The sequence below is a fragment of the Magnolia sinica genome, chromosome 17 (assembly GCF_029962835.1).
Source record: "Magnolia sinica isolate HGM2019 chromosome 17, MsV1, whole genome shotgun sequence".
Lineage (NCBI taxonomy): Eukaryota > Viridiplantae > Streptophyta > Magnoliopsida > Magnoliales > Magnoliaceae > Magnolia > Magnolia sinica.
In genome coordinates, this window is record NC_080589.1 from 25,312,775 (window position 1) to 25,335,353 (window position 22,579).

General features: G+C 40.9%; 1 protein-coding gene across 4 annotated transcripts in view; it reads left to right on the plus strand.

Annotated features, from left to right (window-relative positions):
• Window positions 1–277: 277 nt before the first annotated feature.
• Window positions 278–22,579, plus strand: part of LOC131231720 (SAC3 family protein B) — a 56,104-nt gene continuing 33,802 nt past the window's right edge. For all 4 annotated transcript variants that reach the window (XM_058228017.1, XM_058228021.1, XM_058228019.1 and 1 more), the window contains exons 1-2: window positions 278–484; window positions 9,871–10,113. In XM_058228017.1, the coding sequence (XP_058084000.1) occupies window positions 345–484; window positions 9,871–10,113 (383 nt within the window). In that variant the 5' untranslated portion in view covers window positions 278–344. The remainder of the gene's footprint in view (window positions 485–9,870; window positions 10,114–22,579) is intronic.

Consider the following 22,579-nt stretch of genomic DNA (forward strand, 5'->3'; position numbering starts at 1 on the left):
GGGTGAGTGTTGCCCTATACATTATGTTCAAATCTTACGGTCCACTTTAACAAGGATGAAGCTGATTTTTAAACTCTAAACATAACATGGGGTGATGCATATGATGGTAGGAGTGAATTTTATATAAAATTTACTGTGGGGCCCACTTGATCCACCGATTCATTTTCTCATGCGCTGCCAAGGTAAGATTTTGAAACATTTTTTTTTAAAGTACCGAAATATAAATTAAATAGTGATTGGTAGTTTTTTGTAAAGTTCCTAAAACAACAGACACTCCTGAAATAGAGAGAGAGAGAGAGAGAGAGGGTGGGAGAGAGACAGAGAGAGCTTCGGATGCTGCTTTAATGGCGTTCCAGGGTTTTGGCAAGAGCTCAGGCCCTTCTGTTCGCCCAAAATCCCAAACTCTTTTTGGAAATCCCCCTAAATCTCCCTCCCCTACAAACCCTTATAGCAATCCAACTGCTCCACTACAGCAATTTCCAAGGTACGAAAGAAATACAAAATCTCCCATTTCTTCTTAGAGCCGTCTGAATAAGACCTTGCTTGTAAGGACACGCGGGTGGCAGGCTTGGATTAGATTTGCTGATTTAGTTGATTTTCTTGTTTTTTTTTTTAAAATTTATTTATTTATATTTTAATTTCTTATTATAGGGTTAATGTTTGAGATTGTGTTGATATTTTGGATTATTAAGAATTCTGGACTCTTTTATGTATTTAGCCGCTATTTAATAATGAAAATATAATCTTTTTTTTTTTTTTTTTTTTTCATTTTGTGCGTTCGCACGCAATGAGGAAGGTTCCCCTTGAAGAGGACTGAATGTACCCCCCTTCCTATTTGAGCGAGGTCATATCATTTGGTATCAGAGCATACGCTCCTGGTATGCCCAAAGCCCAAGCAAGGATTCAGCAGTTGAAACCTATGGGAGGCCCAGATTGGAAAGTTGGGAGGAAGAAGTACAACATCATTCCGGTATGTTGCCAGAGATCAAAGAGAAATTAGTGGTTGGCGTCTCTGGTGATCAAGAATACAACAGATTGAATCAACAACTGGGATGGCGGGGTGAATCTGGTGGATCGAACGGAGGGCCCAATACCGATGGTGCATTAACTATCCAAGCAAGTTACACATGTATCGGCTTTCCAAAGTTCAGTGGCGATGATCCAACTAGTTGGATTTATCTTGCTAACAATTTTGTAAGTTCTAGAGCAAGCCGGAAGATTGGAGAGTTCTACTAGCACCTTTCCATGTGGAAGCGGATGCTGTGTAGGGGTATCAGTGGTGCAAGAAAACACATGAGAATCACATGGGCTGACTTTGTTAAGGCCTTGTGTCTTCATTACAGACCAAAAGAATACGAGGATTTCGATGCTGCAATCTCGAAACTAAGGCAAACCAGGACCGTTCGGGACTACCAAACTAACTTCGAGTGGCTTACGAATTGGGCGGAGGGGTGGACTGAAAAGCCACTATGGGTGCTTCATTCGATGCTCGAAAGAAGGAATTGGGACTGAGGTCCAAATGTTTTGGCCCCACCACCCTGCTGACCACAATTGGCTGCGAGAGGATAAAATCTAATCGTGCAGATGAAGTGGTAAGGTAATGAAACTAGATCAAGGAAGAAACTGATTGCAATGAAGTTAAACATACTGGATTGAAAGTTCGAATCACACAAGAGAAAAGATGAACTGATTTGAGCAAGCACAACAGCCCTCTAGTATTATACTAGGGATCACCACTCCTCCCTAGCACACTATTGTAGAGAAAGAAGAGAACTTGCTCAAAGAAAGTACCATTCAATTATGTCTCATTCCACAGGGCCTATACCTTATTTATAATGAGTGTTACAAGGTTTCTTTCTTGAGAAAATCTCTAACATAATCTAAGAAATCTAAAAATAGAATTTCTTGCCAGTCAAGATCTCTAAAACAATAAAATTCTCAAACATGAAAAATCTAATAGTACTCATTTCCTAGCATAGAGATATATTTTTTTTGACACACACACACACACACACACACATATTTGAAAGGTAACGATTTCTATATTAGATGATAAAGGAATACACAAACAGGGATAATCAGCCTGCTGAGATAGCGGACTTACTACGCGCCTAGAAAAGATAAATTACATCCCTTTAAGGAACCAACATTGGAAGCCCATTCTACAATCAGTTATTTCACCCTTTTAACTAGAAATATGAAAGAATGGAAATTTGAAACAAGCTAAAAAGGAAAGTGGGCCTTTTCTTGTGCACACGTGTGGAGTGTGCATGTGTGAGATGTAGCACAATTGCATCAATTCCCCTTTTCCTGCTTCATCGAGTTAATGATAATGTACTTCTTATAAAGCTCCGGGTTGATGTGCTTGAAATCACCAATTGAGATCCACGTGTTGTTGGATCTCAGTTGGCCCTTCCACATGACGAGAAACTTTTGATACCCTCCATGGTGTGTGAAAACTATCTAATCATCCAACACATCTTTAATGATTTCTTTGAACCGGCATGGTACATCGGGTATCTAGATATCTTGTTCTTCTATGCTCTCATCTTTATGATGTTCAAGATAAACCATAATGTCTTCCACATTGAAGCTCGATTAGGCATTTGTTATCACCCAACTTCTTCAAAATACGATAAGAACCTACCTTTTTGGAATGGAGCTTGGTGTAAGAGCCTGCCAGAAACCTCTCAGGTTTGAACCACACTGCAACCCTATCCTCTTCTTGAAATTGTGCCAAAGTGCTGTCAAACAGTTGCATACCCCTTGTAATTTTCATTAGTAATGGTGATCTTCTGTTTGAATTCCTCATGTATCTATTCTATGCAGGAGCATTGGTGTTGTGGTTCAATCAAGTTGCAATAGGAAATGGGACCAAATTGATAAGTTGTTGAGGTCACATACGGCATACCAATCACAATTTCGAAAGGAGGGTCCCATAGTAAAGTTCATAGAACTGTTATAGGTAAACTCAGCTTGTGATAACATGGTCCCACGAAGTGATGTGATCATCAACCAAACATCAAAGTAGATTCCCAAGAAGCGGTTGATGACCTCAGTCTATCGATTTGTTTGCAGAATGATAAGCCCTCGAGAACTTTCGTTTAGTTCCCATCTTAGACCATAAAGTTCGTTAGAAGTAGCTCATGAACAACTTCATGATGAGATACAATTATCTTGGGAATACCATGTAGACGAACCACCTCTTTGAAGAAAACATTGGCAATGTGTAGGGCATCTGATTTCTTCTTATAAGGGATGGAATGAGCAATCTTAGGAAACCTGTTGACAAAAATGTAGAGTTATAACCACGTGGAGTCTTAGGTAATCTCAAGATGAAATCCATGCTTATGTCTTCTCATGGAGCATTTGGCACATCATATGGAGTTAAAAGACCAACATTTTGCTTGTTACCTTGCATGGTTGACACACTTAACATTGCTAAACGATGATTCCGCTATCTTTCTTCAAGCCCGATCAATAGAAATGGTCATTGACTGCGGCCGTTATTTTGTCGATGTCAAAGTGATCGCTACAGCCACTTGAATGAAGTTCTCATATCACAAGCTCTCGCAAGGAGCTTTCAGGAAGACACAATCTCATATGACATATCATAAAATAAGTACCCATTGTGCAGAATGTATTGTCATTCGTCAGTACTTGGTGCCCGAGTCGACAGAGAGTGTTGAAAATACTGTCCCAAAATCATCATCTGTTGCACAGTCTCATTTAAGTTCCTCTAACCTAGGGAGGCTGATGAGGTAAACACTATATGTGATTTCAACTGAGGGCATTTGCTACCTTATTTTTTTATACTGGCCTGATGCTTCAAATTGAACGTGAACTCCTAAATATGAGCATTCCACTTAGAGTGCCTTGCACTCAATTGCTTTTGTGAATTCAAATAACGCAACGCCTCATGATCATAATAGAGTACAAGCTCCTGATGAATGAGGTGATGGCGCCAATGTTTCAGAGCCTTTACAACAATGTAAAACTCCACATAGTATGTAGAATACTTCTTTTGTGTCTCATTGAATTTGTCGCTGAAGAAAGCCACCGGATGCCCTTCTTGAGTGACGATGCTTCCTATGCCGATGTGGGATGCATCACATGCAACCTTGAATACCTTCACAAAATCAGAAAGCCTGAGAACTAGAGTTTCATTTCTTGAAATGCCTATGTTTTTGCTTTGGTATACTTAAATTGAATGACCTTCATACATTCAATGATGGGCGCCATGACAGAGCTAAATTTTTGGATAAACCTTCGCTAAAACATTGCCCGTCCAAGAAAATTGCGAACCTTGTGAATATTTGTGGGAGTACATCAATCAACAGTAGACCTTATCTTTTCAAGATCAACGCTCATGCATTCTGCTGAAACGACGAACCCTAGAAAGACCACGTTGGAACTCATGAAGATACCATTTGTCAAATTGATGTAGAGTTTCTCGTGGTGTAATACTCTCATCACTTGGCAAAGATGGATCAAATGATGTTCTCGTGAATGGCTATGGATGATGATGTTGTTGAAGTACATGACAATGGACTTGCATATGACTGGTTGTTGAATTTGTGTCATCACTTGCATGAACATATTAGGTGCATTTGCCAATCTTAGGCATGAATAGCCTTTCATACAATTCGTCCTTTGTTTTAAAAGTGGTCTTCCATTTATCCCCAGGGTGCATTCTTATTTGATGATACCCACTTTGCAAATCTATCTTCGAAAAGATTGTAGCATTCACCATCATGTCCAGCATGTCATTTAGGCGTGGAATTGGAAAATAACACATTACCATTATCTTGTTGATGTCACAACTGTTAAGATACATCCGCCAACTGCCATTCTTCTTTGGTGTCAATAACGTGAACATGACACACGAACTGAGCCTATCATGATTCATAAATGAAACCCTTGGCCAACAATTCCTTCACCTGTCGATGAAGCTCTACATGCTCTATCAGGTTCATTCTCTGTGTCAATGTTTCAGGAAAGAAGCTTAGAGGTGGACTTTTGACCAATTTTATAATCTCCACAAAAATTATCGCGAGGTGTGGTTGGTTGTAGCTGTGCTGTGGAGCCCTGACAGTAGTGTGGGTGGGTGGAAAGTGTTCGAAGTATCGGTATCGCTACAAGTTTTGCTAGTTGGGGATACGGAAACAATATTGATATCGTCGATAATGTCGCCGATAACTAGAAATACAGGAAAACATCGGAAAAATGGTAGAATTTTCAATGAAACTTCAGGAGATGCTAAAATACACATATTTGCATATTTAGGAATAAAAAATTTGCAAAAAGAATGTATACACAATAAGTTTCCATTTAATGGGGGCTTAAAAGCATGTGTTGTCATAAGAAACAGTCTAAACATTCCATCTAACCATCCAATCATCCATCCTAACATCCATTGATATTGCAGAATATCGACAACTCACGATATTTTGCCAAGGAATTATCAACAACCGGAAAGGAAACGAAAGATTGTGGTCTTGATATCGCGCATGTTGCGATAACGATAATATTGGGATATTATCAATATTAGCAACGACAAATCGAAAATTGCATACAACAATGTGCTCATAAAAATTTTGAAATGGATTTTATTTTTTTTAATAAGCAAACTTTCTGTGATATCTCTACATTGGCGATATTATTGAAATATCGCCGATACGCTTGGGATACAAGCGTTACCTAGAATTTACACGGTCGAAAATATTGACAATATCAATACATTGACAATACAAGCGACGCTTGGAATTTACATAATTGAAAATATTGGCGATATCGATACGTTGGCAATACTTAGCGATACATTGCTGATGCCTGGAATTTTTGACACTACCGGTGTTGTTGGTATCGCCAAGCTGGAGGTAACGATAATATCAGAGATAATTCAAACAATGGGTGGATGTACAACCCCTAGCTTGAGGCTTACTGCGTCTTGTCACCAATTTCTGCTCTTTCACTTTTCGGGCGATTTGGTATGCTTCGTCCACATTGTTGAGCCGAACAGTCCCCAATTTTCTTTGAATATTGAACGTAGTCCATTGTAATAACGTTCCATTTGTTGCTCTCGTTTCTATGAGGTGTCAATGAATTACCAATTAATAATAATGTTGTGTGTGTTCCTCCACAATTAGATTGTTTTGCCGTAGTGTGAGGAGCTATTAGAAGGAAGTTGTCTCATAATCTAGCAGCAGAAACCTCTGCTTCAATTTCACTTTCATTTCCTCCCAATTGCCTATGGAAGGAAAGCCATATCATTGCAAGCTTCTTCGACAACGTACCACAAATCTTGGACTGTGCCCTTAAGTGTCAGAACAACAAAACATAGCTTGATGGATTCTTCCGTTTTGTACCAGCGGAAACACCGCTTCAACAGTGACATGTATTTATTGCTGAAGGGGTCTGACATAGTATTGCCATCCAGTGGCTCTGTCAGCTTGGTCCAATCATATGGGTCTTTAATAAGTTGACAATGGATTTCAATACGGAAGGACGACTGTATCACACATGGTGGGGCAATGTTATGGGGAAACGCAACTTGCCAGTCAGCATTCTATGGAGAGAATGGTGAGGCACTGTTCTCAAGACTTCATCATACAGATCACTTCACGCACTACAAAAGGTAATTGAATTTCTGAATCATTTGAGTTGGCTCGTTTACTTGATGAATTTGCTGTGGTGTTTGAGGAACCCAAAGTGTTACAACTCAGATGCTCACAGGACCATCAAAACAACATACAACCTGGCACATAACCTGTGAATGTATGGCCCGATTGGTATATCCATATCCAAAAGAATGGGATTGAGTGGCTCGTATGAGAGATGCTGACAACGGGCATTATCACTGAGTGTGAGTCCTTACCCTTCACTGGTCCTATAGGTTCGTAAGAAGGATCGATGGCACGTTTCTGTTTCGTGTGGACTATTGGGCTTTCAGCCAACACTCAAACAACAAAATTCCATACCCGTCATTGATGAGTTGCTCGATGAATTGTAAGGACTTATTCACATGCTTCTAACATTTCCATGGATTTTATTGATGGGCTGCTAGAATGGTAAGAATACCATAATGGTGGTGATAGATTGGGCAACTAATATGCTCATTTTTGCGCTCATTCTCAACCTAACATGGTGGGTTTAGTCATATAAGCCTGTCTGTAATGTTTCAAGCTTGCACGGGATGCCTCGATCAATTGTCTGTCATTGCGATCCAGTGTTTATGAGCAAGTTCTGTAAGAATGGTAAGAATACCATAATGGTGGTGATAGATTGGCTAACTAATATGCTCATTTTTGTGCTCATTCTCAACCTTACACGGTGGGTTTAGTCACATAAGCCTCCGTAATGTTTCAAGCTTGCACGGGATACCTTGATCGGTTATCTGTGATCATGATCCAGTGTTTATAAGCAATTTCTGGCGGGAATTCTTTGGAATGCAGGGAACACAATTTCACATGAGTACAGCTTACCATCCACAGACCGATGGACAAACTGAGGTTCTCAATTAGTGTCTGGAAACTTATTTGCAGTGTTTTGTGGGAGAGCAAGCTACGCGGTGGGTGAAATGGCTTCTGTGGGCTGAGTGGTTATCAAACAACAGTTAAAATGTTCTTGTTTGAGGCTGTCTATGGGCAGCAACTGCCAACTATCAGCTCGTATTTGCTGTGAACCAGTAGTGTGGACCCAGTTGATCAGGAACTGCGAGATCGAGATTGAGATCAGATACTCCATGAACATAAGAAGAACATCAACATGGCACAAAATAGGATGAAGGTGCAACATGATTGACACAGATTGGAACAAGAATTTAGCCTGGGTGACTTGGTCTTCTTGAGGTTGCAACCTACTGGCAGTCTTCTTTGGCTATGCATTTCAATAAGAAATTGGCTCCTCAGTATTTGGGGCCATTTCAAGTTATTCAGCGAGTGGGCCCAGTAGCATACAAGCTTTACATTCTGCCAGAGTCAAAACTACATCTGGTGTTTCACATCTCGTTACCAAAACAATTGGGACAACATGTAGAGGCGCATCCCAAACTGCCACCTATTACGGAAGAGGGGATCCTTCAACCCGAACCTTATGCTATTCTCAACAAAAGCATGGCCAAGAAGGGCACTAAGGCGATTTCCGAAGCCTTATTTCAGCAGACCAATTTACCTATGGAGGACTCAACCTGGGAAGAGAACTATCAATTCAAGAACCTTTTTCCAGATTTTGAACCTTGAGGATAAGGTTATTTTGAAAGCGTGTGAATAAGTCCTTGCTGGCAAGGACACGTGGGAGCAGGTTTGGATTATATTTTCTGATTTGGTTGATTTTGTTGATTTTATTCTTATTCTAGCGTTAGGGCTTGAGATTGTGTTGCTATTTGGGGTATTAAGAATTCTGGACTCTTATATATTTAGCCCCAATTGAATGATGAAAATAGCAGTTGCATTTTCTTCCATTTTGTGCCTTCACATGCTCGGAAGGTCCCCCTTGAAGACAACCCAATCTACTGCCCTTGCTCTTGGAGTGAGGTCATATCGCCTCTCCCCTTCGTTTTTTCTTTTTTCTTTTTTCAATCTTCTCTTATTTCATTTCACCCTTGTTTGTACGATGTTTGTTGGGTTTCTCTTTGTTTCCATGACGATCTGTGTTCCAGGCCCCGGCTCTTTCAACAGGTTTCAATTTTGCCGTGGCTCTATTGAAATTTCAGCCAATTATTTTGTTTTTTAATTTGATTGGTGGGGATCTCAGTTGGGTTTCTCCATTGCAATGATTTGTGACATTGGGTTTTCTCGCCCAGTAGGTAAATTTCATCTTTTAGGATGGGCAAGTTGGGAATTTTGCAGAAGAATGTGATTTTCCTCTTTCTGAGGGGATGATGGGGCTGCAAATGCCTGTGTTGTGTCTAAAGTTGGTTTTAAAGAGACCCAAATGAAGGGATTTGAATTTGTTTTGGGTATAAAGCAGTAGTCATTATGTTCTTTTCTGATGTTGTCATTGCTATTACAAACTTGTTAGACTCAAGATGGTTGACTGTGTTTCTTTGGTCCATAAACTGTACATGTGGGCCCACATTCTGATGATACAGACCTTTCATCCAGTAAGCCCCATATTGGTTTCAGGCCATGCCCAGAAGATCTCTTCTACTGGACGAGCATTACTGCTTGAATGGTAGGCTGCAAATGGACTATTTAGCTGAGCACATTTTTATGGGATTTTAGTGAACTGCCACCTTTATTATAGTCTATTTGTAGGGAAACATCCTTATCTTTTGGTGTTATATGGAACTACCCACATTTTAGTGTGGGTGTGTTCTAACATTTTCCATCTAAAATTGGTCACTGCTGTCCACCCCTTGTCAAAATGATGAAAATACCCCTCCAAAATAACCAAAATGCCGCTGTAGACGTTGAAATACGGAATTACCAGTACCTTTTGGAAAGCATGTGCAACAGATTATCTCACATGTCTATACACAAACGTGTGCACAGTGAAGCCATTGATATTATAGAGAACTGTATGTTGTTGTAGTTTGTACACATGGGTCCCATAGTCTAGTGATCTAGAGTATTGACATTACAGAGGTTATTCTGTGTTTTTAGTTGAGTGATCTAAAAAGGTGCGGATTGCAAAATGCAAGTTTAATGGCTGAACAAGTCATTGATAATATATTTATTGCGTAGAATGTTAAAACTGATTGGCTGATTCCATGTTGGCGCAACATTTATGGCAGCTAATGATTGGTGTTGTTGTATAATATGAAAAAGGTTACCAAACAAAGAAACTAGTAGCTTCCCGTAAACAATTAATCTTCTAATTTCCTTTTATTTCTTTGTTTATCAATAACCTAGCAATCACTTTGTCCAGGCCTGCTGTAGCTCCTCGTACAAGGGATATTTGGCCAAACTCTCCACCACTTAATGGTGCCGATTCTCTAGCTCATACGTGGCGAACGCCTGTTGCAACTTTTGTTGATGCACGCAACACTAGAGTTAGGTTTCCAACCAAGTCTGCCAACTTGCAAGGTCCAAAGAGCATCTCTCCTCTCTTGCTACCTCCTGCTGAAGCATCATTTGGGAACCCCCGCTTTTCTCAAGTTGATACCGAAAGGTAAATTCACAATTTCCTTTTTCTGTTTGGCTCTCTCCCAAAAGTTGCCCTTTCATTCATTCATTTTTAAAAATTATTTAATTATTTAATTATTTATTATAAATACCGTAGTTCAGTTCTCATGCTCATCATTTGTATTTGGAACCATAATTACCTAATTCTGTAGGTTGCTATACATTCTTTAAGCTGGTATACCGTATACTTCCGACAACTTTGCAGCATGGTTTCACCTAATTGGGATCAGTGTTCGAGTTGTCGGTATCGCTACAAGTTTCGCTGGCTGGAGATAAAGAAACAATATTGTTATCGCCAATAACTGGAAATGTGAGAAAAACAGAAAAAACTGGAATTTTTCAATGAAACTTTAAGAGATGACTAAATACACATCTTTTTCATATTTAAGAATAAAACATAATAATTTTCCATCCATCCATTCAACTGTCCATTCCATCTATACAATCCACCCACCCATCCATCCATCCATCCAACCTCCTAATCCATCCAACCTCCTAATCCATCCAATCCACCCACCCATCCATCCATCCAACCTCCTAATCCATCCAATCCACCCACCCATCCATCCATCCAACCTCCTAACCCATCCGTTCCATCCATTCATCCTCCCATCCATCCCTCCCTCCCTTCTACCCATCAATCCAAACCATTCATTACATAATCCATACAAATAGATTTTTTAACTGTTTTTTCGTTATACATATTATTCATTTATTTTTCAAAAATATTTAAAAATAAATAATTTAATCTTTTATTTTTCTTTAAATAGAACCAATGGATGCTAATGGACCACTTTCGGTCAGCCTATCCTCATCAAATGGCAAAATGGGCCTCAATGAGCCCCATTTAACGAAATAAATGAATAATTTATTATATTCCAAAAATATATTTATTTTAATATTAAAAAATACAAAAAATGAATTTTATATGCAGGTACTTAGAAATTGCACACATGACACACAAGTAATCTAATTAAATTGTCCAAATTATGGTACCTAGTGTAGTTATATCATAAATCCAAAGTTAAGTATCAAATTGGTCTACACTAATTGGACGGTTAAAATAAAAGAAATCCAATGGTCCTATTTTCATAAACAAGCATCTATGGGTTATAGGTTATGATTGTTCAATCAATGTCCATGGAATTGTGACATGGGCTGCTCACCTATGCAATTTAAATTAATACATTCTGCGGGAATTAGCTGGGATGAGGATTGCTTGTGAGAGCACAGGAAGCTGGGTGGGGCCTACTATGATGTTTGTGAGAAATCCACCCCATCCCTCTATTTTTCTAGATCATGTTAGGACATGGGACAAAAAATGAGGCAAATCCAAAACTCAAGTGGGCCACACGACACAAAATAGTGAGATTGAATGTCCACCATTGAAACATTCGTAGGGCCACAAAAGTTTTGGATCAGGTTAATATTATAGTGTTTTCAGTTCATCCCAACAGGAATGACCTCGTTAATGGTTTGGATGGCATATAAACATTACAGTGGAGCCCGGGGAGGTTTTAACGGTAGACATTTCCTTACCCACTTTTTCCTGTCACACGGCACGCTTGAGTTTTGGATATGCCTCATTTTTGGGCCCATTTCCTAACATGATCGGGCAAAACGGATGAATGGGGTGGATTTGTGACCAACATCACGGTGGCCCCACGACACTGAACTAGCTTCCCCGTAAAGGAAGTTCCTGCGGTAGGCTTTGCGTAGACCTTGAACTAGCGAAGTAGATGCGGCATGGCAGTGGGGCCCACCTCAACGTATGTGTTGTATATCTACGCTGTCCATCTTGTTTTTCTAGCTTATTTTAAGGCATGGGCTGAAAAATGAAGTAGATCTAAATCTCAGGTGGACCACCGACCACACCACAAGAAACAATGGTCATTCACCATTAAAAACTTTTTGTGGGCTACAAAGGTATTGGATCAAGTTGATATTTATGTTTCCCCTTCATCCAGGTCTTATGTGACCTTATGAACAGCTTAGATGGCAAATAAACATGATGGTGGACCTTAAGAAAATTTTAACAGTGGGTGCTTAGTGACCATTATTTTTTACCATGTGGTCCACCTGAGATCTGGATTTGCTTCTTTTTTCGACCCATCCCATTAAGTGACATGGCAAAACAAATGGACGGCTTGGATGTACAGCGGGTGCATTGAGGTGGGCCCACAGAATCACACACACGACACATTGCACATTTTGAAAGTCACAACTTCAGTTGCGTTTGGATGATGTAAACAAAAGGGGAAAGTGGGGAACAAACCCCAACTATTTTTCAAACCCTAAAAGGATGTTAGGAGGCATCTTCACCAGGGAAATGCAAAAATCGGCGATTCTTTCCAATAAAGTAGAGGAATTTTCGACGGAAAATCCCAACAAGATTGCTATCCAGTCACCGAAATCTTTGAAATCCTCGAAATCGAAGATTTTTTAGGTTATTAGAACAAATGTTGTGCTGAAACTCCTTGCAAGGTGCTGAAAAAGATTTTTTCAAACAGATTCGAAAGGGAAAAAAAAGTATTTTCTTTTTTCTTTTATTTATTTATTTTTTAATTTTCCAGTTTATACGCTGGACCTTCACTTGCTTTTATCACCAAAAATCAATGAAAATGTCGAAAATTTGAAAATATCGGCGAAATCTCGCTGATATCTGGAAGAGAAACGATATTTGTGGTTTCGGGTTTCGTTGAGCTGGCGACTACAAAATTATTGGCGATAATTCGATAATATCGCCGACAACTTAAACACTGATTTGGATAAACTTGGCAAATCAAATGAATGTGTGGAAAAAACCCTACACGCATTCTACATGCAACTACATATGTGATGTGTCAATATGGCACATGGAGATGAGATCCAAGCCATCCATTGGATTGGTTCCCTTGTATAGATTGATTACCTGGCCCGAAACTAGAAATACTGGCCACAATATGAGAAACAAATGCATGGCTAAGAAAAGCTTGGACCAGTTTTTTCAGCCATCTACCTGTTTTGAGCACTAGCCCCCCTTGATGAGTAGACAGGCCTGATTCTTGGGTCAGGGAATCTACATGATGGCACTCACCTGATGGACAGCTGGGATCTCACACCATGTGCCATGTTGGTACATGTGGCATTTAGGGGGGCTCTTTGTACATGAGTGTGGTCATAACTATCTTCGAAGTTCGATTGGCAAATGCTAGCTTGATTTTCCCCCATTAAAACAAAAGATTACAATCTTAAACAATTTCTAAAATTTTGGATCTAAAGCTTGTTTAAGATTAGTACTGAAACACCCTTATTATCCACAAAAACAAATATGCCATCATTCTGTATTAAATTATGTGGGAAAATTTTAAGAGCATGTTCTTCTCTTTTATCAATGATGTATGGTGGATGGGAAAGAAGAAAAAAAGAGGAGAAGAACAACTTTTGGCACATACCATTCAATTTGAAGCGATTTTTGTTTTTAAAGTTTCTCCTATATTGGGGCAAACTGGTTCTTTGCTTGTTCCTAGGCTATTGCTAACGTGGCCAGTAAGTCAATAGGCAGGACTTTGCAATTATGTGGGCAACATCCTCTCCTCTGGCAAACCAGCGATCACTGTCTCTAATTGAATGTTCCTCACCTAAAAGATGATATTTTCTCCCAAAACTCACACTTCTTTTAATTCCAATTTATATTCTCTTTTTCATACGTTTATAAATAAACTAAGAAAACATGGGGTTTTATCATAGAAAAGCAAGTGCCCTCTCCATACCTCTTTTTTTTCTTCTCCTCATTTCTTCCATTTTTCTTCCGTTTTTAAAATTAATCTTTTGAGAGAGAGAGAGAGAGAGAGAGAGAGAGAGAGAGAGAGATTCACCTTAACTTTATTTTATTTTTATTAACATTGACTTTGTTCCGCCACCAACTCTTTCACTTCATGGGGCATCACCCGTTGAGTCCTGAATTTGACCATAATCGTGTCCACAAGAAGGATTTTGTTGACAACGGGCATGTGTTGAAAGTGATGATGCTGTTCTTGCTCTATTGTGGCTTCTAAAAAATGGAAGCTAAAATGGGAAAGAGATTGCAACAAAGACATTGAATTATCTCGTCCTTAATGCTTGAGACTGAGTTATGGATGCTAGAGATGAGTGTTTGTGTGCTTCCAAAGAGTCCAGAGAGGATCAAGAAGCAAGAGATTGTAGGGATAAATGATTGATGATCGAAGGTAAGATTCGAGATGATGACAGAGTCAGAGTGTTCCTCCAAGGCCTTAACGGAGAAGGAACGATAGTAGTTGAACGTAGGGGATGGTGGCAATGGAAAATGGTGCTTGAGAAGGATGGATCAAACAGAGGGCCTGCGGGAGTTGACATGGTACTCCTTGAAGGGCCCCACGACAGGGGACATGTGATAGCTGTTAGGAATAGAGAAGAAGGCGGCCTATGAAGAATGGAATACACAACTGATACTTAGACCGAAGATTCTTCTCCAGGTGAGGTGCTTACTTCTCAACCCTCGGCTATGGCATATGCAGACGCCTGTGGTAATGAGGAGGAAGCTTGAATTCTGGTTGGAAAAAGGGAGGAAAAGAACATAGGGTAAGGGAAGTAGGGGTAGTCTTGCTCCCATCAAGGAACTCCCTACCCTCTTTGTAGATTGGTTCCCTGTAGAGTGGAAGGAGTCTGTAGGGTGTTTGGTTGCTTCGACAACGTTATGAACTTATCTATGTTGAGGATTAAAGGGACCTCTTCCATTAGAGGGTTGCATTCGTGAGGATGCAAAAGGACTTAGACCCCCCATAGCTATTGAAGGTCTGAATGGTCAGAAGTTTGAAGGGAAAGCCATTAGAGTTCAAGTTACTTGCTTCAGTGATGCAGGACATGAAAATTAAATATGATATGCGAGATTTCAGGCTTAAGATCACGTTAGTTCAGAAACAATTACACAAATTCCATATCCCACATGAAAGTCCAAACATTCAATTAAGGGGAATCTATGCGGGTCCAGGCCTACACATGATAGGGCTGGATCAATAAAAATTATGAACCAAACGATACTCAAAGATAAGAAATAATCATCCACGCATGCATGGTAATCAGTCCCTAATCCAAGGGATTCAGAAATTCCAATTCGGGGAACCCTAGGGTAAGAAAATTGGCAAATAACTTAGGAAAAACGTAATCCAGGGCTAGGATTCATGAAAAAACGGCTATGAGAGGATAAAAACCTTAGCCAAAAGACGATCCCGCATGTGGATAGCAACAATGGCCCAGATGGACGTGCGTGTGATCCCGGCCGCACGTGTGTGGGGCCCACTATTTAGAAAAAGGCCACCTTGGCCCTGGTCGGCCAGGGATGGTCTCCAAAACCCCCAAATCTCAGCTCGATCCGATGTACGGTTTGTGCGTGGTGCTCCGCCGAAGTTTCAGCTCGCCTGCGGGCCGAAATCTGGAAACCTGCTGTAATGAAGAAATCTGATGCAACAAAAGGACGAATTTAAAGTACGGATGGTGGGGGAGGATAGAAAAAAAAGATGACGGAGGATGGGGGTGAATCGGGATCGATGTGGCTTCGCACCACGGTAGTTAGCCCTTCGAAAAGGGAGGGCTTCGCACCCACTTTTGAATTCTTCCACAACTCACGAAGAGAGCAGAAAAATAAAGCAGGAATTTTTTTATTAACTTCAATGAATCAAAAGAACTACAAGGGGTGCCTATTTATAGGGAAAATCCTATACCCCAAAACTCGCACCATGTGCGCAACCTATTACTTGGCGATGAAGTAAACTAAAATAAAAACCAAACAGAGAAATCTAAAGCATTCACAATATTCTAAATAATAACAATAAACAAAACCTAAAATATGAAATTAATCCGACAAGTGGGCCACGATCATGAGATCCCATGATGGGCTTTTCTTGATTATCGGGCCCAATCTTTTGAACCAAACTTCGTCTTCTAGGTAGGAGGCCCTCCCTGGACGTCGTCATCGAGACAGATCGATGGTGGGGCCCTCCTACTCCATGCGTACGTGCGTAGGTGAGGCGGCGTGCGTGCGCGTATGCGCGAGATGTCCCCATCAATTCTCCTCGACTGTGAAGATTTCGCTACTGGCGAAATAAAACTCCTGAACCACTCCAGGACGTCAAGATCAAGTCTCTGGAGCTCCTCCATAGTGAGCCACGTGTTGTCTGAAGCTGGGCATGACTTCCACTTGACCAGGTACTTCTAAAACTTGTCGTTTGACGTTAAAACTATCTGATGGTTTAGGATATCCTCTATTTCCTCTCTGGGTGTGTGAAGGTTAGGTATAGGAGGGAGTGACTGAGAAGAAATGTCAGGAAGAATAGATATGGGAGGTAGATGCTGAGAAAATGGGTTGGGACGGGTAGGTATGGGAGGTAGAGGCTGGGAAAATGGGTTGGGAGGGGGCCATGGATCAATGGAAAGGTCTGATGAATCAGGATGGTTAGGCGAAAGGCTAGACAATGCATCAATGGCCCCTTGAAATGTAACTAGATCCTCCACATTGAATGTGGAACTAATTCCCATGGAAGGTGGAAGATCTACCTCATACACATTGAGACCGTTTCGTTTTATAATTTTGAAGGGTCCAGCGCTACGCGCGTGTAACTTACGAACGGCCCTCGGAGGGTACCGCTCGGGGCTGATGCGGACCATCACGGAGTCCCTTACATTGAATTCTTTGAAACATTTATGCTGGTCTGCAAAAAATTTGTAATGTTCATTACTAATAGTGATCTTCTGCCTGATTTCTTGATGTCATGAATGAATGTGATACACAAAAGACTCTGCAGGATCTGACGGCCTATGAGACTGACATAGGGACAAGATCAATAAGTTTCTCAGGTTTATAACCAGTAACGACTTCATAAGGACTGAGACCTGTGGACCTATCGGCGGAACTATTAAACGCAACCTTAGCTGTAAGTATTACTGTGTCCCATGTTCTGGTGTGCTATATATCCCTCCTAGGGGGAGACTCATCCGGTAGATCATCTGAAAATACATCACGAAACTCATCTACTACCGGAATGGCCTCAGTGGGTAACTCTATACTAGCCTCTAGAGCACTCTCTCTAGCCACAAGGCCGTACGTGTTGTGCCACTCAAAATAGTGGTCTTGATCCCCTGTTGGGGTGGGTGCACGGGTGCATGCCCATGACTGATTCCTTGGCCACCTCCATTCATTGGTCTATCCTCCTGGCCACCTGCCTGAGATTGGACATCTACCCCAATGTTGGGATTTGTCCTGGCGGAGGCCTCTAGTTGGGTAATGCGCACATCAAATTGATCAAAACGTTGGTCTATATATTGTTCATAGCACTTACCCAAATACTCGATTTGCTGGGACAACTTGTTCATTGACTCTAGCAGTTACTCCATGTTTAGTGTAGGGTGTAAGCCAAAACCATGTCCCGTACGTGTGGGCATACACTGGCTAACTCAACCTAAGGACTTTCTATGATGACTATATGTGTCTAAAAACTAAATGACCCTACGAGACTCTATATGAAGGAGACTACACACCGTTACGAAAATTCAGCTATATATATATGTATATATATATATATATATATATATATATATATGTATATATATATATATCAGGGACTACGGTTTTCTAGCAGCTATATATGATGGACTGGATGTATGAATGACTCAAACAAACTAAACCCTAAATATGTGGTGAATTCCCCTACAAGAACCCTAGGCTCTGGTACTAAATTTGATGCAGGACATGAAAATTAAATATGATATGCGAGATTTTAGGCTTAAGATCACGTTAGTTCAGAAACAATTACACAAATTCCATATCCCACATGAAAGTTCAAACATTCAATTAAGGGGAATCTATGCGGGTCCAGGCCTACACATGATAGGGCTGGATCAATAAAAATTATGAACTAAACGATACTCAAAGATAAGAAATAATCATCCACGCATGTATGGTAATTAGTCCCTAATCCAAGGGATTTAGAAATTCCAATTCGGGGAACCCTAGGGTAAGAAAATTGGCAAATAACTTAGTGAAAACGTAATCTAGGGCTAGGATTCATGAAAAAACGGCTATGAGAGGATAAAAACCTTAGCCAAAAGATGATCCCACGTGTGGATAGCAACAATGGCCCAGACGGACGTGCGTGTGATCTTGGCCGCACGTGTGTGGGGCCCACTATTTAGAAAAAGGCCACCTTGGCCCTGGTCGGCCAAGGATGGTCTCCAAAACTCCCAAATCTCAGCTCGATCTGATGTACGGTTTGTGCGTGGTGCTCCGCCGAAGTTTCAGCTCGCCTGCGGGCCGAAATCTGGAAACCTGCTGTAATGAAGAAATCTGATGCAACAAAAGGATGAATTCGAAGTACGGATTGTGGAGGAAGATGGAAAAAAAAAAAGATGGAGGATGAGGGTGAATCGAGATCGATGTGGCTTCGCACCACGGTAGTTAGCCCTTCGAAAAGGGAGGGCTTCGCACCCACTTTTAAATTCTTCCACAACTCATGAAGAGAGCAGAAAAAATAAAGCAAAATTTTTTTTATTAACTTCGATGAATCAAAAGAACTACAAGGGGTGCCTATTTATAGGGAAAATCCTATACCCCAAAACTCGCATCATGTGCGCAACCTATTACTTGACGATGAAGTAAACTAAAATAAAAACCAAATAGAGAAATCTAAAGCGTTCACAATGTTCTAAATACTAACAATAAATAAAACCTAAAATATGAAATCAATCCGATGAGTGGACCACGATCATGAGATCCCATGATGGGCTTTTCTTGATTATCGGGCCTAATCTTTTGAACCAAACTTCGTCTTCTAGGTAGGAGGCCCTCCCTGGACGTCGTCATCGAGACAGATCGATAGTGGGGCCCTCCTACTCCGTGCGTACGTGCGTAGGTGAGGCGGCGTGCGTGCGCGAGATGTCCCCATCATTCAGTCTGTCGGAGGTAAACAAGGAGAGGATCAGGAAAGGTAAGCAATGTCCAGTTGATAATGGTGGCTTGGGTTCCTTGAACACCCTAGACAGGCCTGGAATATTTGTGGCACAGGGAGGGATGTGATGAGGTCAATCACTGTCTTCCTCAGGGGATAACTACTCTGAAACCACGAAGCTCTCTGGGCTCCTCACAGAGCTTCCTCGAATCCACGAGGGATAAAAGCATGAATAATTCCTAATAAATCCGAAATAACTTGATTGATGATAAAAAATGAAATTACAACTCTTTAAATAAGGAACTCAAACCTAGGACAGAGTTTTAGACTTAAGACTCCAACTCAAACACCTTAAAAATGTGACTTACTATAAATAGTAAACTTGCTATTTATAATCAACCTCGATTCCTATTGGAAGTTGTGGTTTTCAGCCAAAAATAGAAGTGTCCAATTTGGCCCAACCACGTTATTATCCAAGCCTTTCTAAGCCCTTTTCATGTTATGTATGACTTCTACAACTCAAAGCATCATAAGTTATACTCGAACTAAAACTTACTATTTATATTTTATAGTAAAAACGAGACTAAAAAGGACTTTTGACAGTCAACCGATGGAATCTCACAAATTTGGTGTGGGCAACCTGGTGTACCGGGGTTGGTTGGCTTAAGTAGATCCTCCTACCCCAAAATCATATATAATATGTCAAAAAACTCATCCCGGTTTGCGAGATACGACTAATTTAAGGTTTTGACGGAGGCCTTCTCTGGTCCATCTTTGTCATGAAAGTGTCTGCGACCCGCTCTACATCAATCTGCTATTCCAGGAGGTGACGGAAGCTAGTTGGTCTTTGAGATTTTTTAATAATGCCGTTTTGGGAAGTTGCCCTTTACGGTGTCAATTAGGGATCCTTCAAACCCTTTTCCTAGTCAGATTCAATCATTTTTTGCTGCCCCCTCGGTGTCCATATTAGAGTTCTCTGTTCCAGAGATCATTCTCTTCGTCTGTTGTGTCCAAAGCCTTGTAGGGGTTACAATGGAGCCTGGTGGTTAGCTTGAAACTTGGCTTTTCGTTATAGGACGTCGTGATCTAATTTGGCTTTTACTGTAATTTAGGGTCAAACAATTTCCTCCTGCGCTACCCTGATCATCGTTCTGTTTGGGTTTCCCTGCGGGAGTTGGAGGACTTAGATAAAATCATCGACACAAGTCAAATCCACTGAGTTGGGCTGGTGGACTCCATTGTTAAATGGTAGGATTGGTCTCCATTTGGGTTTTCGAACGTCTGGTTCCATTTTCCAGGAGTCCCCCTAGAACTTTGGTCCTTCGAGTTTTTTCGTGCTCTGGGCTCCTGCATTGGTGAGATTAAGGTCATTCGAGGAGTCTTCTAAGAGATGGGAAGAGCTTTGAGTGGTGAGGCTCCTCATCCGTGTTGGGAATGCAAACACAGTGCCATTTGAGGTGAAGGTTTCCGTAGGGAAGGCGACTCTGAAAATAATGGTACTTTGGGAAGGATCTCCTACCTTTCATTCGTGGACAAGAAATGCCGTAGGTCATATTAATGGCTGTTTCTAGCCTCCTGTCTCAGCTCTGACATTGGAAGTGATGGCTGTGGGTCCTCTCGTCTCAGTGCCCTATGGGGCCTGTTAGGAATAGTAATTGGTAAATTCCTCGAAGACTGACAACAAGTGCTATATTTTCACTGCTTTCTTCTTAGTATGTGGAAGACTGACAACAAATGCTCTTGATGTTCCGTATGGCTATAGGATCGCATTACCAAATCGTCGACGTAACATTCAACATGTTTATGCATCACATCGTGAAAGATGTTTTGCATTGCTCTCTGGTATGTCGCCCAGACGATCTTGAGCCCAAATGGCATGACCTTGTAATAGTATATTCCCAAGGTTGTTCGGAATGCTGTGGGCCCGTGGCCTCCTCATCTTCTAGTGCCATGCGTATTTGATTATATCCGGAATATCTGTCCATGAAGGACATGAGTCATGACTACATATTTCGTCGTATTGTCGATCAATAATTCTGCGATAGGCAGTGGGAAGTCGTCTTTTGGGCATGCTTCATTAAGATCCCTGAAATCGACACATACCCTTATCTGCCCACTCTTTTTCTTAACATGGACTATATTAGAGATCCACTTGGGATACTTCACTTCTCTAACGAAGCCCACTTTAATAAATTTAGTTCTTTCCCGATTCCCAGAACCAAATTTGGGTAGAAGCGTTGCTGAGCTTTGCTTAAATGGTTTTTTCTCCTTGGAGATGTTAAGCCGGTGTATCGCTATTTTTGGTTCCAAACTAGGCATTTCTACATATGTCCAGACAAGCACGTCTTTATTTTCTTTCAACAATTCAACATACCGGTTTACTTCATTTGGCAGACTGGCACTTGTGAACGTATTCTGAGGTTCTTCATCTGTCCCTAGATTTATTTCTTGTAATTCATTGGCGGTGGGCTGGCCCCCCGTCTTCTATCTGCGTTAGCGTTATTCCGGCTGATTTATCTACTTTCCGTCATTTTTATCTGTCTCCTCATCTGATTCCCTCATACCAGTCACTTGGAATGTGTTAATCATGCTCACTTGCGCAACTGTAGGGGATGCCCCCAACCCACAAACGTTTTCTCATTTCTTTTCATAAACACCAATCGAGACTTGTATACCCTTGCCATTGTTCAACCTCGTCAGTTCATCACAATCGAATCTCATCTCTTGCATGATTTTTCGACTTGCTGGGCTATATCTTTTTAGGTCTTCCGGTGAAAGCATTTCATTGTTCATCTTCTCACCGTCTTTATCCACGACTTCCTTATCTGGCAACGAATAGAATACTATCGACCCCAGATTATTGGAGTTTGGCTATACATAGAATCTATAAGGTACAACTGGGAATGGTTTGACTCTTTTCAGTTGCGGCACGGGTATCGTATAGTTTGCTTGCAGAATTTCCATTTGTTCTAGTGACAACATTATCAAGGGAGGTTTTCCCCAGCAGAGTAGCCATTTTGTTAGGAAAACAAAATGCTGTTTTGTTTCTTCTTTTCCTGCCAGTTTGGCCCGCGAAGCCTCCCTTTCTACCATTGAAGACTTATGATCATCTGATTTCGAGCCTTTCTCACTCACCCTTTTCCCCTCTTCTTTAGCAAATTCATCATAATGCTGTGCATATGCGAAAAATGATTCTGTTACTATGTATGGCTTCGTATTGGCCACGACTCTGTGTTGAATATTGTTTTGGCAATATTTGAAACACCGATGTAGCATGGAAGAAACGATGCCATATTTTTGCATCTAGGGTCGTTTAAGAATCAAATTGTAGGTTGTTACCGCATCAATTACATGGCGTACAACCTTTGTAACGAGATTTTCGATTTCCAACATTAATTTGATCATTCCCAATGCTTTCTAGCTGCCTTGGTTAAACCATTGGATCATCATTTCACTTGCATGCAAGCAGTGTTCGAAATATTGGTATCGCGTTACGTATCGCACTCTTGGGAT